This window comes from Cynocephalus volans, chromosome X (genome assembly GCF_027409185.1).
Source record: "Cynocephalus volans isolate mCynVol1 chromosome X, mCynVol1.pri, whole genome shotgun sequence".
Classification (NCBI taxonomy): domain Eukaryota; kingdom Metazoa; phylum Chordata; class Mammalia; order Dermoptera; family Cynocephalidae; genus Cynocephalus; species Cynocephalus volans.
The window spans coordinates 132,236,093-132,253,578 of record NC_084478.1 but is presented as its reverse complement, the minus strand read 5'-3'; the positions used below and the strand labels follow the sequence as shown (position 1 = coordinate 132,253,578).

Below are 17,486 nucleotides of genomic sequence, written 5' to 3'. Positions count from 1 at the left end.
GTAGACCTTCAGACTGCATGTATTATGAGCTATAGAACTGTTGCCATTTTGTTTTTCCCTCATTGTGCTCATAAAGAGGTGTGTCTGGGCTGGAGACTTAGGCTCAAGACGGAGGAACAAACAGCCAAGTACCAATCTTAGTTTGGTCTCTCAGGTGAATTTTAGCAACTCTCTAAACTCAGCTCTGTACCTGCAAGACTCTAAACTGACACACATAGTGATGGGGGAAATCTTTTAGAAAATAGAAAACAACTTATTGATTACTCTGCTAATGTGATGGAAGTTGCAGAATGGAAAATGAATGAATGAATGGAAAAAAAATACAGCTGGCTTGTTTGCCTCAAGTTTATTATTCAATAAATATTCTGTGGTTTGATGTGCAGTATCGTATTTTTAATATATTCTGATTAGAAAAACAATCCTAAAACATTTGGTTAAAATCAGGCAATAGTGAATTAGAAGCAAGTATTTCCAGTAAATCATTTTTGGTCTCGATAATGTCCCTCAGCCATTTTTCTCGAAAGCGAATCATTCCTGGTCTACAGAGGAAGAAAAACAGACACACTAAAAGCTTTTAAAGTCAAACAAAACATTAAGCCAGGGATTCCTGTTTACTGTTATGTTGCTAGTGAGCAAGAAGCCTCCTTTTTTGGTGGGGAAGAGGGGTAGGGAGGATTCTCTCTATCTATTCTTTACTGTTCCTTAGGCCCATCTGTGAAAGTATTCATGAGCTTATATGTAAAGATTCTTCAAGAGAGCTGCTATACAAATAAAAGGGATTATTATACATGAGTTAATTCCATGTGATTTTGAAGTTTCCCATAGAAACAATAGACATGACCCACTTTGTCCCCACCCTACTCCAGCAACTAATCCTCAAGTTTCAAATCACTAAAAAACCAGACACTAAGAAAAATAATTTTCTAGGATAATGGCAGAATCCAACTTTCAGCCCATTCTAATGAGATAGGTGATCCAAAGAAGAAAAGTAGCCATTACATGAATTATCTGTGGCTGTGGGCCTGCTGGATTCCTGGAGTGTGATGACCTTTCTCCCACCCTTTTAAAATAAGTCCCCAAATATTTATTACCTTTGAACTAATGATTGGTCCTCAAGGGTATAAGAGACATCAATGGGTGCATCCTAAGAAAGAGAAACAGCTGTCAGCCTAGATCAGTCATACCTACTCTTAATTCCTTCCATCCCTACACATGTCCACATTCTTGAATTTCCAGAATTCATCTTCCTTATAAATTGGGAGTCTGTAGGTGGTAGTTCTTTGTCACTTTAAACGTGTTTCCCAAAAGATCTTTTTTGGCAACAAATATCTTAAGAATCTCCACAAAATTGGAAACAAGTTGGGAGAGGCTTAACATTAACAGTAGCTTGAGTAAGTTTCCATGCTTCTGTTCATTCAACTGACAGTTTCTACTTTACCTCTTAGGAATGGTATGAGAATGAAAATATAGATGAGCAAGGTTTGAAAACTTTCAAATGTAGGTTGTAATATTGCCTCAGTGGTCCCCTCCCATTCTCGCCTCCAAAATTATACTTGGAATTTTGAGCAAGAGCCATTAAGACCTCTCTCTGTATTGTCTGTGGTATGGTCTTGTTCACCTCCACCAGCCTTACTTCCCGATCTCTGACCTTGGCCAGTTAGCAAGACAGCCAATGGAGGGGTATATGACCAGGAAAAGTGAGAACTCCCCATATTGTAATAATCTTTAGATTAGCCCAGGCTCCAAACTCTAAACAGAAACATTTGTACTAGGATAGGTTCAATATAGGACATAGTTGGCTCACTATGTGGTTATATATAAAGCCTTAGAATCAGGCTGAGGATCAAATAACTTTTGCAAAAGGATGGGAAGACAAAGGGGAAACAATATTTTTATGTCTGTTGTGTTCCAGGCATTATGCTTAGCACCAGCCCTGCTCTAAGGACCCTTCCCCTGGATTCATGGATTATTTTGGCTTCTTTCACACCAGCTATCAAGTTAACATATTTCTTATTCATGGTTTACCTAGTGGCTACAAGCAATGATTCCTTCAAGTATTATTGAGTGCCTACTATTTTCCAGGCCTTGTTTTACAGCAAGACAAAAATTCCTGCCTTCATGGAGCTTACATTCTGATGGGGGAAGCACATGATAACAAAATAATTAATTATATAGAATATTAGAAGGTGATAAGTGTTATGGAGAAAAAGCATGGGGGGAGAGCAAGATAGAAAGTACAGCAGAGAAGGTAAGGGAGTGGACAATGCACATGCCTAGGAGAGAGCATTCCAGTCAGAAGGAACAGCAGTGCAAAGAGCCTGAGGCAGGACTATAGTTGGCTTATTTGAAGAGTAGCAAGATCAGAGTGGCTGGAACAGAGTAAGTGAGGAGTGGGAAAGCAGAAATAACAAGGGACCAATCACACAAGGCCTCATAGGCCCTTGCTACTCAAATGTAGTGTCTGGAGCTGCAGTATCACCATTTCCTGGGAGCTTGTTAGTAATGCAGAATCTCAGGCCCCACCTCAGACCTGCTGAATCAGAATCATCGTTTTTAACAAGATCCGAAGTAATTTGCATGCACTTTAAAGTTTGAGAAACACTTTTGGAAAGTTTTAAACAGAGGAGTGACAAATTTGTTTTACGAGGTTCACTCTGGCTGGCTGCTGTATTGAAGAGACATCGATGAGGGCAAGGTTGGAAGCAGAGACTGGTTAGGAGGCTATGGAAATAATCTTGGTGAGAGGTGAAGGTGTCGTGGACCAGGGTGGGAGAAGTGGAGTGGTAAGAAATTGTTGGATTCTGGATATATTTTTGAAGATAGAACCACCAGAATTTCCTAATGGATTGGATGAGGTATGTAAGAGAAAGAGGATGCAAGGATGATGCCAGGGATTTGCACCGTCAAGTGAGATGAGAAGACCGTAGGTAGATCTAGTTTGGAAGGGAAAATCAGAAGTTTACTTTTAGCTACAGTAAGTGAGATGTTTATTAAAATCCAAGTGGGAGAGGTCTGGGCTGGAGACATAAATTTGGAAATAATAAAATCTAGGTGGCATTTAAATCCATGAGACTGGGCAAAATAGCCAAGGAAGTGGGTATAGGGAAGAGGTCCAAGGCCTGAGTTTTGGGGACATTCCAACATGAAGAGATTGGTGTGAGGCAGAAAAACCAGTAGAGACTGACTTGAGAAGGAATGGTCAGTGAGGCAGGAGGAAAACCAGGAGAGTATGTTGTTCTAGAAGCCAAATGGAAAGTTTCATGATGGAGTGATCAGCTCTGGCAAGTGCTGCAGAGGGGCCAAGTAACATGAGGACAAAAATATGACTATTAAATTTTGCAAAGGGGGTAGTGGATGACCTTGACAAGAGAAGTCTCCGTTCTCATTGGAACCTCACTAAAGGGAATAGGGCAGAAAAGGAAGAGCTTACCGGAGGTTTGCCTTTGTTGATCTTTATGGTGAAGTAGACAGCAGCACTGACTCGTGCCATGGGTCTCCGAGCGGTTGGTATGCTCCAGCGTACACAGTATATGTAGTGGAAGGAATGAATTAAGTCTTTCCTCTCTACAAACTCTGTGTAGCACACCCAGTGACTTTGACAATCCCAAGTCTGTTTCACAGAAAAAAAAAGAAGCACATAAAGAAAAGCAGACTTCTGATCAAGTACTCTAGATAAAGGTGGCACTTAACAGTCAGGGTTACAGCCCTGTTCTGGAGTCCATTCCTAATATTGTTGATTGGGATTCAAATTAGAGTCAACTGCCAATGATCCCCATGGATGGAGGAGAGAAAAGGTGGAGCTGAAATGAAACAAGTGAAGAATGCAAGCATCACTTGAGACTGGGCTTTGCACTGCAGGGGCACACCCTCGGATGTACATGTATACATGCACATTACCCACATACAGACTGTGCTCCACACCCTCACTTGGGAGGCAAGTTTGGTTAATTGGAAAATAATTAGAAAGTGATTAGAACATGTGTTCTGCTTACTCCACCCTGGAATACCAAAGGTGTGACTAGAAAGTAATGAAACTGGTTTTGGCCACTTGTGAAAATCAGACTCACTTCATAGGTGGTATATAAAATAAGATCAGAAAAGGAATGAGTCAGGCAATAGGATAGTCTGCATCCCTCAGAAAGGAATGATTCCCTGTTTGTACCCTTGGAGAAGCTTCCCCCTTCCAAAGAACAGATCTTACTAGTGAAGAGGGTTGAGACACAGAAAACCTTCCTTGGAATATCTTCTTGTCTGGGCCTATTCTTGGAGTTCAGATGGGAATACATAACTAATGTTAACTATATTATTAAAAGTATCAGCATTCCTTCCTTCCTTCCTTCCTTCCTTCCTTCCTTCCTAATTCATATATATTTTATTAACCTTTGGTCATGTCGATTCTACCCCAAATACAAGGTATGTCATATGTCTCACATCTATCCATTCTCCAGTCCCACTGCAACACTCTACATCTGCTCTCATTGTTTCTCACCTGGACTCAGGCAGTAACCTCCTACCTCGACTCCATTGTCCTCAACCTCATTTCTCCAAACCACCACCTACACTGAAGCCAGGGCTATTTTCCTTAAGCACAGCTTCAGTCCTATCAGCTTAGCTCAAAAACTTTCAATAACTCCCCATTGTCTGCCAAACAAAGTGAAAATGTTTCACTGTCATTTAAGACCTCTCATAGTCTGGACCTAATAATATGACTTTCTACTCTCATGTCACACTTTTCCTGACAAAAAGCTCATACTCCTATAAAACTAGAAGCAGTCACTATTCCCATATTTGCACCATGCTTTTGATCAGGCTGTTGGCATTTTTGGGGAAGCCTCTCCCTCTCACCTCTACTGGGTAAAGTCCTTTTTCCTAAAACTACCATCTCCAAGAAGTCTTCCTTGATCTCTCTTCCAACCAGATGTAATTTTGCACCCTTCCCCTCTTAACACTTCTGGGGCTTGTTTTTTGCCTCTCTTATGGCACTCAACACTCCCTCCTGTACTACAGCCATGAGGAGCAGTCTTCATCATAGTCTATATCAAAATGTTCCTAGCAAGGCTGACTTATCCATAAGGCATAGTAACAGAGCATCTAGGGCCCACAATACACTGAAGGGCTCGCAAAAATGTTTTTGTTTCTTTTAAAATCAGAAGGAAAAAAATGAACTTTTAGGGCCAATGATTATATTCATCTTCATACTAATGCTGTTTTAAATTTTTCCATATTTTTAAGGAGGAAGGGGGCCACAAAGAGAAGGGTGCCTGGGCCTACAGAAGTCATAATGCAGCCCTGGTTCTTAGCAGAGGGTCTTGAATGTAATAGGTATTCAACACATTCAGCTGAACCCCCTTGGGCTGGCTATTGGGGCACAGGAAGATTCTGAATCAAGGAAGAGTCTGAATTAAGATGAAGGTTCACAGAGGGAAGGAAGTGGGATAGTCTAACAATCTCAGTGATGTGGGGAGGGAGTAAGGGAGGAGATGGCAAGAAGATTTCAGTCCCTCCTTTTTTATAAAAAAAAAAAAAGGCTGGCCTTCTGCCTCAGCTTATTTCAAACTTGTAGCCAATTTGTTGTTTCAGTATGCCAGAGAGGAGCACTGGCTAGATTCCTTGAGATCAGGGGCTGTGTCTTCTTCCATACATCATTATTCATTTTAATGAAGAAGCCCAACAGTCAACCCCTTATGGCCCATTGGAACATGAATTTTTTTCCCCCAACCTTTCTATATTACTCAATATACTTTTCTAGCCCTAATATTTAACCTCTCACACAGTCACAAACTTTGTAGCATTGAAATGGTCCCTAGAGCTAGTCTAATGAAGCCTCTCACTCTGCATATGAGGATACAGGGGCCTAGAAATGGGTAGGGACAGTCTAACACAACACCTGAGACCAGTACCAAGGGCTCCTGAACAGCCAGCGCAGTGCTTTCTCCACACTACCAGATGCCTCGATTCTAATATACTGTTCCTCTCAACTTGGCTCTTAGTGGGTTTTTGTTTTTGTTTTTGTTTTTTTCCTTTAGTAAAGAAAGCCTTAGACATGACATTAAATTGAACTATTTCCATCAGGCCAATCTCTTCCCATTTTTATCAGTGTACAGGTAGCAGACTTTTATGGAGCTCTGGTGAGTGTGTATTATCCCTGTGTTTTGTAATTTTTACATAAAGCCTCTTCATATACTCACTTCCAGGAAACAGTACCTTACTGTGCTACTCTACCATGGATGGCTTAGCCAATCACATATTATTGGACACTCAAACTCAACAGGCACCTGGAATTATATGCACAAAACTTACACATGGTAAGTGAACTTTGAGGGATAGAACTGGGGGTAAAGGGGAATCTTTCATTTTCTGCTTTGTGTCTTTTTGCTCATTCAGGTTTTTAAAGTAATTATATGTCCTGTTTTTATTACAAATAATTTTAACTGTGTTCAGCTATGGGGATTCTCCAATTTTCCTCTTATAAAGAACCCATTTGTATATTGTTGTTACCAGATTGCATTCCTGAAGAGAATGAATCAATTATTGTGCCCATTGGCAATGTATAAGTGTACCTATTTCCTCCTCACAAATGTACAAGCCTTATGACACCAGGTTTAATCATTCTTATTGCAATACCTCAAAATCTTTTCAATTTGCATTTTTCATCGATAATAAAACTCTGTATTATCTTTGTCTTCAAAAAGTACTTTTTCTACTGTGGCAGAAAGAATATATCAGACAGACCTATAATCAAAACTTCATTTTGCTGCTTAATCAGACAGACTTTTGATAAATTGCCAATCCTTTCTGAGCTTAAAGTTTCCTCATATGTAAGATGGACACACTGATAAACCTACACACAGCTTTGTTGTGAGGATTAAATGAGATCATGCATGTGAAATGCTTAGCAGTGCTTGGCACATAGCAATGCTCAGTAAATGACAGCTCCTAGTTTACTATCCCCAGATGTATAGTGGACTCTGGGAAATTGTCAGTAAGCTTGAGAAAGCTCTCCATCAGAAATGCCTACTACTTATATGGTAGACCCCACTTCTGGGGCTCTCTGCAGTAGTGGGGCTGGAAATAGGGTGATTTTATGTCATGACTTATATAGAGCTCTCAACCTTTCAGTCATGTACTTTCTAATTGTCCCTATCTTCACAACAGCCCTATAAAGCAGGTAAGACAAATGCTGTGACCTGGCTCTTGATCTGTGAAGAAATAATGGTAATGAGATAATAAATCTGTTCCTCTCTTCAACACAGATTTATCAAGCATCTACTGTGTACCTGACATTGTTAGGGGCTGGAGACAAAGCAATGAACAAAAGCCTCTGCCCTCATAGGCCATATGATCTGGTGGTGGAAAAAAAGCAGTAGGATCAATAAGTAAACTCTAGAATCTTAGGTAGAGATAAGTGTTAAGGGGAAAATGAATCAGAGAAGGGGAGAGGGTTGCAATTTTAGATGAAGTGACCAGGAAAGGCCTCAGTGAGCAGGTGGTATTTTAACAAAGATCTGAAGAGAGGTAAAGAAGTGAACCAAGAGAATACATCCTAAGGGACAGGGTTCCAGGTAGAGGGAACAGCAAGTGCAAAGGTCCTGAGGTGGGAACATGCCTGGTAGTTGAGGAACAGTAAGGAGGCAAGTGTAGTTGAGTGAGGAAGGTGAAAGGGAGAAGGTAGTAAGTGGTGGTGTCTGAGCCATAAGTTGTGAGGGGAAGGGGACTCAGATTATGTTGGGCCTTATAGGAATTACTTTTGCCTTTTACTCAGAATAACCACTGGGATTTGCAAGAGAAAATTTTCCTGCTTGCTCTCATTCCAGTCTGATTCAGGAGCCCTGAGTACAGCAGGCAGGGGCCTTTGCCCAACCCCAAATGGAAATGTGCTCCAGAGCAGGAAGATTTATCTTCACTGTGTTCTAGATACCCCTCCTAATGATATATGGTTTTTTTTTGTTTTGTTTTGTTTTGTTTTGTTTTTGGCAGCTGGCCAGTAGGGGGATCCAAACTCGTGATCTGGATGTTATAAGGCTGTGCTCTAACCAACTGAGTAACCGGCCAGCCCTACCCCTCCTAATGAGAATGGTGAGTGGTGTCCACTGGAGCATAGACAGAAGGTGTGGAGCCAGAAGTCCCTGATTTTTCCTCCTTCACACCTGACTAGGCCTTCCTAGGGCTGAGCAGACTGTTCTGAGGGCCATAGGCTTTGATGGGCTGGCCAGAGGAACAGAGACACTAGAACTTTTCCCAGGGGTAGGGGAGTTTGCCTCCACCAATTTCAACTGGTCTCTGTTCCATGGAAGTACAATGCGAAGGGATCTCAAGCCATCCTCTTTAACCACCTGCCAGTTATGCAAAGCAACCCGGGGCCTTTTCTCCAAAGCTGCCAGAATAAGTCACAGAAAGGGATCAGAGCCAAACACAAATGGGAAAAAAGGAATTCACGGGCATGTACATCTTACCGTGTGGGCAAACATTTCAAAGGTAAACCAAAAAAACCTTTGATCTATCTGCATCCCCTCTGTTAATATGAACATTCTGAAGTTGGTGGTGAATGGTACTGATAATACCAAGTTCAAGGATTTGGATCCCCTTACTGGCCAGCCACCAAAAAATAAATAAATAAAGTAGGCGGTGGAGAACTCCTATTTTGGAAGAACATCTCCCTCTTTAGGCCACTAGGCTCCCATTAATGCACCAGCATGAACAACGTGCTTCAATGGGAATATCAGATTTTCCTAGGGAAACGTAAGGTTAGGATGATACAAAAATACAGTTGTGCTTTTTACCTCCAAAGACTATCCCACCTTGATTTTGGAACCCAGATGGAGACTATGTTTACTTACTGTAGTCACCTTTGCTATCATCTCCTAGGTTTTCTAAACTTCAAACTTTTGATCAAACAAGAGCGTTTTTATTGTTCTTCACTCTTGTGTACCAAACCGGAGTGGTCAACTAACTTACCGAAACGAACTTATCAATTTGTCTACGGCCCCTTTCCGCTGTGAATTCACCATGGGTGATCCATTTAATGTTTTTGATGGGGTTTTCCTCTTCTGCAAACAAGGTGTGAATTTGTTAGCTGCCTAGTAGTGTGGTGTTACATGAGACAATTCTTGAGGCACCCAAACAGGACTACTACCTTCCACAAACTTAACAGCAGCTGCAATGGCATCCTCAGCTAGGGCTAAAGCCACTTCAGTCACGTCGCTGTCGTCTTGTATTGTCAGTTTCTTCATCTCTCTTGCAAAAGCTACGTCCGTTGTCTTCTGACTTTTGACATTTTTAGTCACATTCATTTTCTTTTGCCTGGAAAAAGAAACTCAAGAAGTTACTGTGTGCATGTGTGTGTATGTGCGTGTGTGTGTGTGAGTGTGTGTGTGTGTGTGTGTGTGTATGTGCGTGTGTGTGTGTGTGTGTGTGTGTGTGTGTGTACATACATGTGAATGCACTCATGTAAGTACAGACTGTCTCTTAAAGAATCATAAGACACAGAAAACAGGTGTTGCCTCTAGGGAGGGGATTGGGGTTGAGGGTATGAGTGTGACCTAACTGTATACACTTTGTGCCTAGATGTTGAGATCTACTTTTCCTGAAAACCAAGGATTTTCACATTCTCGAAACCATGAAGACTTAAACCAAAATGTAGTAGAATGATTCCTAACTTCTTTGGAGTTCTAACAGTATTGATTTCTAGTTGAGTTTTTAGTAGAGCCCTAGTCCCTGCGTTAAACAACTGAAGGCACATGATTTTTTAAAGATAGTGAATTAAAATGATTAGAGGTAATACGGCAGAAGAGGGGTTGGTGTTCTAGTTTTTTTCTCTTGGATTATCCAGGTATACAATTATATCATCTCCAAGAAACTATCATTTTTACTATCTCTTTTCCTGAAATACATCTCTTATGAGTATTAGCTTTGGTTAACACTTCCAGAAAAATAATAAATGAAAGTAGAGAAATTGAGAATCTTTTGTGTCTGACTTCAATGGGCATGCTTTCTGTTACACCATTAAGTATGATACTGGTTTATGGTTTGAGATTTATCACATCAATAAAATATTTTTCTGCTCCTGTTCTAGTAAGTTTTTTAGCATAAATGATAGCTAAAATTTTCCAAATGCTCTCAGTTCCGGTCAAGATGGTAGAATAGACAGTCCCCAGCATCACTCTCTCCCACAAATCAACCAATTTACAACTGTAAAAATGTAACAACAGCCAAGCTGGGGCCGCTGGAGCTCAGGTAAAGAGGAGGAGAGAACTACGGAGTTCATGAAGGGGGAGAAGCCACGATGAGAGAAAGAAAAAACTGCACAGAGCATTTCGTGCTGCAGTGGCTTTAAGGCTAGAACTGCTTTGCACATGGAGCAGGAGCCAGCAGAAGCCACAGCTGTGCCCTTTCGATGAAGTTGCTTGGAGGCAGCAGGGGAGAAGAGGGCCTTGGTGGCCCCCAGGACAGCAAGACCACTAATAGGGTTCCCGTGGACCCACACAGGAGCGAGGAGCCAGAACAGCTGAAAAGGGGGAGCTATTCAGAGGCCAGTGAGTCATCGCAAGGGACCGGAGCACAGCCCGTCCCATGGGAAGTGTTTGGAGCATGGGCAGTGGGAGAGATGGGCCCATTGGGAAAACACTGGGACACAGCAAGGACAGCCAGTCAGTCCCCCAGTCAGTGCAGGACCACTCAGAGGAGACTGGTCAGGAATGCAAAATTGCACGGGGTGCAGTTTGATGAAAAGATTCAGGCCCACATCGGAGTTTCTACACAACCCAGGTGCACCCAGTCTCTGGAGAGCCAGAAGTACCCATAAGGTCAATCATTAAACCCCAAACTGCACAAAAAGCCTTCCCTAGGGAAACAGCAGCAAAGCTGCAATTTAGCTCAACAACACAGCTCAAGTACTGGTTCCCACAGGGAGTTCCCCCATTTTAGAAGTAAGCAAAGGACAAAAAATTAGTTCTGGCCCAGGCACACCAACAGCACCTCCGGGAGCCAGGGGACCTGAGGTCTGGAGCCAGGGACCAGACCACCTGCCCACAACCACACACATTGCCAGTGCCTTGGGGCCCACTAGGGGCATGGAGCCCGGGACCAAACCCCCCCACCCTCAACCAGGCACACTCACCTCCAAGTGGGTGGTCCACCACAGCCAACACAGTAACCACGGCTGCCACTAAAGTGGCTAGACATCACAACCACCATGCAGATGGTCCACCAGCCACTGGAGTGCATTGACACAAGGAGAGTCACCATCAGAGACCAAAGAAAAAAAGAGGATGTCTCTCTCCACAAAGCCCATTCCAGAGTGACAAAAGAAGCATCTGCTCTATGATAATATTTGGGAACCTGAACACACCTTTCAGCATTGGACAGATCATCTAGGCAACAAATCAACAGAGTAATCATTACTCTTTCAGAGGGAGAGAAGAAATCTAGGGTTTTCAGTGGTGGGAGCGGGGAGAGAGAGGGGGATAGGGAGAGATTGGACAAGGGGCATAAAAATAAGTACAATTTGTAACAATATACATACTAGTAATATTGATTTGATCAACATATGTCAACATTGAATCCCAAAAATATGTATAATCAATTATGATTCAAAAAAAAAAAAGAAAGAAAATTTTCCAAATGCCTTTAACATCATAGAGCTAGCAGTCTTAAGGTATTTTCAATCTTTTTTACATCCTTTCCCTTGAGTCTTGGATTCTTTTTCTTTCCCTGCTACAGCTTAAGTCTCTTCACTTATGAAAAATCACTTTCTTCCAGCACAGTTTTAGTTCCCTGCAGGCAATCCTTGCATTGGGGGGCTGCATGAGAGTGGATATCTCTCTCCAAAGGGAGCTATTTTTCTATACATAACAGCTCCCAGCTGGCTGGTTAGCTCAGTTGGTTAGAGTGTGGTGTTATAACACCAAGGTCAAGGGTTTGTTGGTAAAATAGATATTTTATTAAAAAATAATAATAATAACAGCTCCCAATTTGGGAGTGTTGAAGGTGCCATGTTTCATTTAAATATCACCACAGAGGGCTGGCCCCTGGCTCACTTGGGAGAGCGTAGTGCTGACAACACCAAGTCAAGGTTTAAGATCCCCTTACTGGTCATCTTTTAAAAAAAAAATAAAAAATAAAAATAAATAAATAAATATCACCACAGGACTATGAGCTCATATACTGGATACCTTCCATTTGCCCTTCCAGATCTATTCTCCTTCCATCTCTTCCTGCTCACCGCCCTGGAAGGCTGACCTGACTGGACTGTGTGAATGGGCTTTCCCTTGCCCTCTGGCTTCCAGGAGGTTCCACACAATAGGGAGATCAGGCTGAAGGGAGGAGAATGAAGTCAAAGAATATATCCCTCTCCCACTTCACCCCTGTGGCTTTCTCCCAACAGGGTCGCCTGTGGCTGGCTACGTGCAGAAGGCCCCAGATTCTCTCAGGACAGCTCTCTCACCCAGCTTCTCAGTCTGATAAAGGTAACCATTCTTTCCCTTCAGCCCTGGAGAGCTTTGTGCACTCTGGTCATACTATTATAAGTATTCCTTTTCCTTAACCCTTCTCCAACCATCCTAATTTTAGTATGTGAACAGTTTCCTACAGGGACCCCAAGTCATAAATAGAGGGACACTTGTTACCATGTGAAAATGAGGAAACAAAGCTACATACCCAGACTGTCTGGCTCCACAGCCTGTACTTTTAGGCTCTTAACTACACTCCCCTTCTCTTTCCAAGATTCAGAAAGGGTAGTGGGGACCTGCTCTCACATTTTCATCTGGAGTCCAGAATGTGCCCTGTATTAGTCTGTTTCTACTGCTTAGAACAGAATACCCGAAACTGGGTAATTTATAAAGAAATGAAATTTATTTCCTACAGTCTCAGAGACTGGGAAGTCCAAAGTCCAGGGAACACATCTGGTGAGGGCCTTCTTCCTGGTGGGGTGATTCTCTACAGCAATTCTGGGTACTGCATGGCAAGAATGGGCTGAGCAAGAGAGAACTAACTTTCTCACTCAATCTGCTTATAAAGCCATCAGAACCACACCCATTACTCCATGAATGGATCAATCCATTCACAAGAACACAGTCCTCACAATCTAATCACCTCTTAAAGGCCCTTCCTTTCAAATACCATAATTGAATCTCCCACCCTCTTAACACTGTTACAATGGGAGTCAGGTTTCCAATACATGAACTTTTGGGGGACACATTTACTCCATAGCATACCCACTTCCTTTCTGTGGGCATCTTTCACAAAGGACAACAACTTGTTTCCTTTCCCGACATCATCATTGGTCCCAGGGGGTGGCGCTTATTGTACAAAGCCACCCACTTCCATGGCCATAAGTCCAGGAATGATTTGAACAGCCTTTAAACATTCCTATAATAATGTTGGCTGGTGTTCATTTATGCCTTGATATTAGCATTTTAAGCTCAGTTTGCCTCTGCCTCAGTTCCCTGTTGCTGCAGCTGGGGCATAGACAGGATCATCTACTAGAGGAAACCAAGCCTTTCCAGGATGCCCATTCCAGAGCAGGAAGAGATTAAGGGGAGAGGGGGCTGAAGACCCTTAACACTAGAGAACTGGCTCTCCCTACCACTTAGGCCATGTCAATTGACCAAAGCAATTTGCTATAAACTCTGTAGTTAAAGACAATCACACAAAAGTTTTTGTGTAAATTGGTAAATTTGGTAGGCTTTGGTGAGTTAGCCATATAGCAACTTGATCCTTCAGAGAGTTGTCCATTTGGTGACTTGGTCATTTGGTGACTCAGCTTTCAGCAAATTACCTATTGATGAATTGACTAGAAGCCAAATCTGTGACCTCCAATACCAGGTGAATGAGGTGGGGGCTTTATTCATGGAAGGACCTCCTTAAGACCTTCCCCCAGGAGCCCTGTGCTCCAACAGGAGAGGGGAAGGGGAGAGCAGAGCCCAGGCGGAAGCCCGATTTTTATCCTCATACATCTGTGGGCACAGATCATTCTTAAGCCTCCCTCCCAGTAGCCTCTCCTAGATCTTTTTCTTCCCTTCCCTTCCCTAGAGGCCAGATAGGCAGAATGGATGGGAAGAGCGGGGAGTCCTGGTCAAGGATGGGGTCTGGGTGATGAATAGGGAGAACCACTGCAGGTCCTTTTTGTGAACTCCACAACTACTAAAAAACCACGATACCTGAGTGACCAGATCCTTGTTTGAAGCAGTAGCAGCAGTAGCTGGGGAAGCCTCTGAAGAAGTCTCTCGGCAGCTTTTCCCCAAGATTCCCAGACAGAATGTTTACAAATGTTGCCGGGGCAACATCAGTTTCAACCAATGAGAAGCAAAGCCCACAGGTTTCTGACTGCTTCTGTTAATAAAGAAGGGGGAAATGGAAGGGAGTGACTGAAGGAAGGGGAGAGTCAGACACAGCAACTGTCTGACCTCAATAGCAAGACCAAGCTGCAGTAGCCATTCCCAGCTTCTTCCCAGCAGATGAGCTTGTAGGGCTGTTCCAGAAGGACTCGTAAGCCTCACAGCTGGTACATATTGGGCATCCTTGTGACATACCAGTCACTGTGTTAAGCCTTTGGTATGTGTTAAGTCATTTACTCCTCACAATAGCATCATGAGGAAGGTATTAGTACTTTTATACTACAGTTGAGGAAGCCGAGGCACAGAGTGTTAAGTTACCCCAAACTCAAACTTAGAGCTGTCTGACTTCATTTACCGAGCTTTTACTTTTTATTCCCACATCCTGAGGTAAGGACCTCCCTGTGTGCTTCATTGTTTTCAAAGATGTCTTTATGAATCAAGGATGAGAGAGAGTTTACTATAATGTTTAAAAGCACAGACACGGACAATTTAACATTTTTCTTTCTCAGTTTACTTGGCTATAAAATGCGGATAATAATAATGCCTACAGAATAGGGTTTTTAATGAGGATCAAACCAGATAATTCATGTGAAGACTGAAAACAGTGCCTGGTACATCATAAGCTCGCTCTATAATGGTTAGATATTTTTCCTAATATTCTTAATAGTAGTGGTATAAATGGTATAAAGTGGTATAAATTCTTTTAAATGGTCTTAACTGGTGAAATGAAAAGTTGATGACCCTATTTTAGGACCCAGTTTTATTTTATTAATTTTATTAGTCCATGAAATTCCCCAGTCTCAGAACCCCTGCCCTTAACTATGCTACGTATATGGAGTGGTTGCTCACCACAAGACAATTGATTTCAATCCCAACAAAGGAAGAAAAGTGCTCTGTTAGGTGTCTTCTTTATCCAGGAAAAAATGCTGAGTTCGTTGCCTGGAAGACATCACATACATCGAGGGCCCACACACAGAGATCATACTGATAAGATGGACTGGTAAGGTAGGGGAATGGGGGTGGGGAGGGAGAAGTGTGGGAGGCAGTGCAGCTCAGTAAGAAGAACACAGACTCTGAATGTAGACAGAAGCTTTCAAATCTCAGCTCTGCCACATACTAGTACTGTGACTTCAGGCAGGTTATTTCACCTCTCGAGTGTCATGTGTACGATGGCAATATTAATAGTCACTTCATAGGGTTGATGAGAAGATGAAATGAGGTGATTCATACAGAGCACTCAGAACAAGGACAGGCACACTTTAAGTGCTCGATAAACATCAGTTACCACAATCATGGTGAGGAAGAGACTAACCACAGCAGACAATTAAAAAGCAGAGAAACCAGAAAGAGCCTGCCACCCACCCCTCCTGAAGCTGGGGGAATTTCACCAGAACTTACGGAACAGGTGTATCCTGAGCTCTCCCTCATTAGGTTCAGGTTCAATGCCCAGCAGCCAAGCCAGAAAGAGGATTCGTGTGGACACCATCACTGGTGAGCACGAAAGTTCCAGAGCTCCGAATACTATCAATAATAATGACTGGCCTCAGTTCTGCCCATTGGTCTGAATCTCATAAAGCCCATCAGACCAACTGCCATGAACCTTCTAGTGCCACAGCAGGCTGGGAACCACAGCCCAAATTGGGAGCTGTTATTATTAGTAACGTATCTATTTTACCAACAACTTTTTTTTTTTTTGGCAGCTGGCCCGTATGGGGATCCGAACCCTTGACCTTGGTGTTATATTTCCACTCTCTAACCAACTGAGCTAACTGGCCAGCCAAGAGATGTTATTTATAGAAAAAATAAATAGCTCCCTTTGGAGAGAGATATCCACTGTCATGCAGCACCCCCAGTGCAAGAATTGCTGGGTTTGCTGGGTGGATGCTTATGCTTCTGGGATGGGAGCTGGAAGCACCAGGCCCCACAGTCGCTGTATTCCAAAGTCCAAGGGGCAGGTTTCCAGCTTCCTTTGTGCCAAGCTTTGGTGGGCAAGGGCATCCAGACCTTTCCTAGGAAGCCCTAGGACCACTGGTGAGAGGAACACAGTGAGCACCTAATGTGGGAGGCAGAGAGTGGGATTCGTCATTGCCCAGGGGAAAGAGATGCTCAGGCAAGTGATGAGAAACTCCTTGCAGGCAAAACGCTTTCATGGGGGGAGCCAGGAGAGAATTTCCAGCAGATTAGAAAAGCCCCTTCTTTGAAGCAAGAGCTTAAACTCCATGATGGAACCTTACCTCCTACCTGCAGCCAAGCCCCTCACTGAAGCGGACAAATTCTGGCCTCTGGGTCTCTCCTAGCCCCAGTGCTGAGGACAGGTTTCTCCAAGCTGCGTTGTACCCGGGTGCTAGTGCGGGGAAGGGTGGAGAGGCTTGGAAGCCCAAGCTGGAGGGGAGAGAGAGAGGAGCAGGTGGGTGTGGAGTATGCATAAAGCAAATGTGCTTCATAGGGCCTGGTTTACCAAAGCCTTGCAGTTTCAAATATTGACCTTGCAAAGGAAAGGTAATTTTCCCCAGGCTATAGTCTCTGTTGTAAGATAAAGAATTGTAACACAGCAAGGTTGCTGGCTCAAAGACAGACAGGTTACTGATTGATATGTAAAGATACTGGAAAATTGCTGTAAGAAGAGAATGTTTGCTAAGGTCAAGCTTTTGTGGGTGGATCAACTTAACTTCTTGAAAAATTTCATTATGGAATGTCACCTTGCTTTTCTTACTGAATGTTACCAGCTCCTATTGTTAAACTTGTTAAACTGTACTTAGAAAAAACCCCACCTATGTTCTCTTCCTGGGACTTCCTGGTCTGGAGAATAAATGTGGGAAGAGAACCCCAATTCATGGTTAATTTCCCAAATGAAAGGAATGCCTCTCTCTTGAGGGTTCTGGGAGATTAACCCCTTTTCGGGGCTTCTCACTGCTCAGAAGAGATGGGCTTTGAGTAATCTTTGGCAGCTCCATCACCAGGGGACAAGGGGTGACAAATTCATGGGATGCAAAGCAACAGGTGGGGCAGAGGAGGAGGAGCTGGCTGGAAGCTCTCCTAGCTCAGCCCCTCCTTTCTCAGGAAGGAGATGGACTGGGCTGGCTGGGAAGCTCCTGAAGCGTCAGGGCACCCGTCCTCCCCAGGCCCCTGTTCCTGGCCTGGACCGTGGCCTAC

The 17,486-nt window shown here is 43.2% G+C and overlaps 1 protein-coding gene across 1 annotated transcript; it reads right to left on the bottom strand.

Moving 5' to 3' along the window:
- Window positions 1–421: 421 nt before the first annotated feature.
- Window positions 422–15,934, bottom strand: AKAP14 (A-kinase anchoring protein 14). Its single transcript, XM_063084901.1, has 8 exons — window positions 15,732–15,934; window positions 14,157–14,328; window positions 11,117–11,212; window positions 9,134–9,300; window positions 8,956–9,047; window positions 3,431–3,610; window positions 1,092–1,144; window positions 422–539 (listed from the first exon to the last, which is right to left on the bottom strand). The coding sequence occupies exons 3-8, from the start codon at window positions 11,191–11,193 to the stop codon at window positions 422–424; spliced, it is 687 nt and encodes a 228-aa protein (XP_062940971.1). The 5' UTR covers window positions 11,194–11,212; window positions 14,157–14,328; window positions 15,732–15,934.
- Window positions 15,935–17,486: the final 1,552 nt, after the last annotated feature.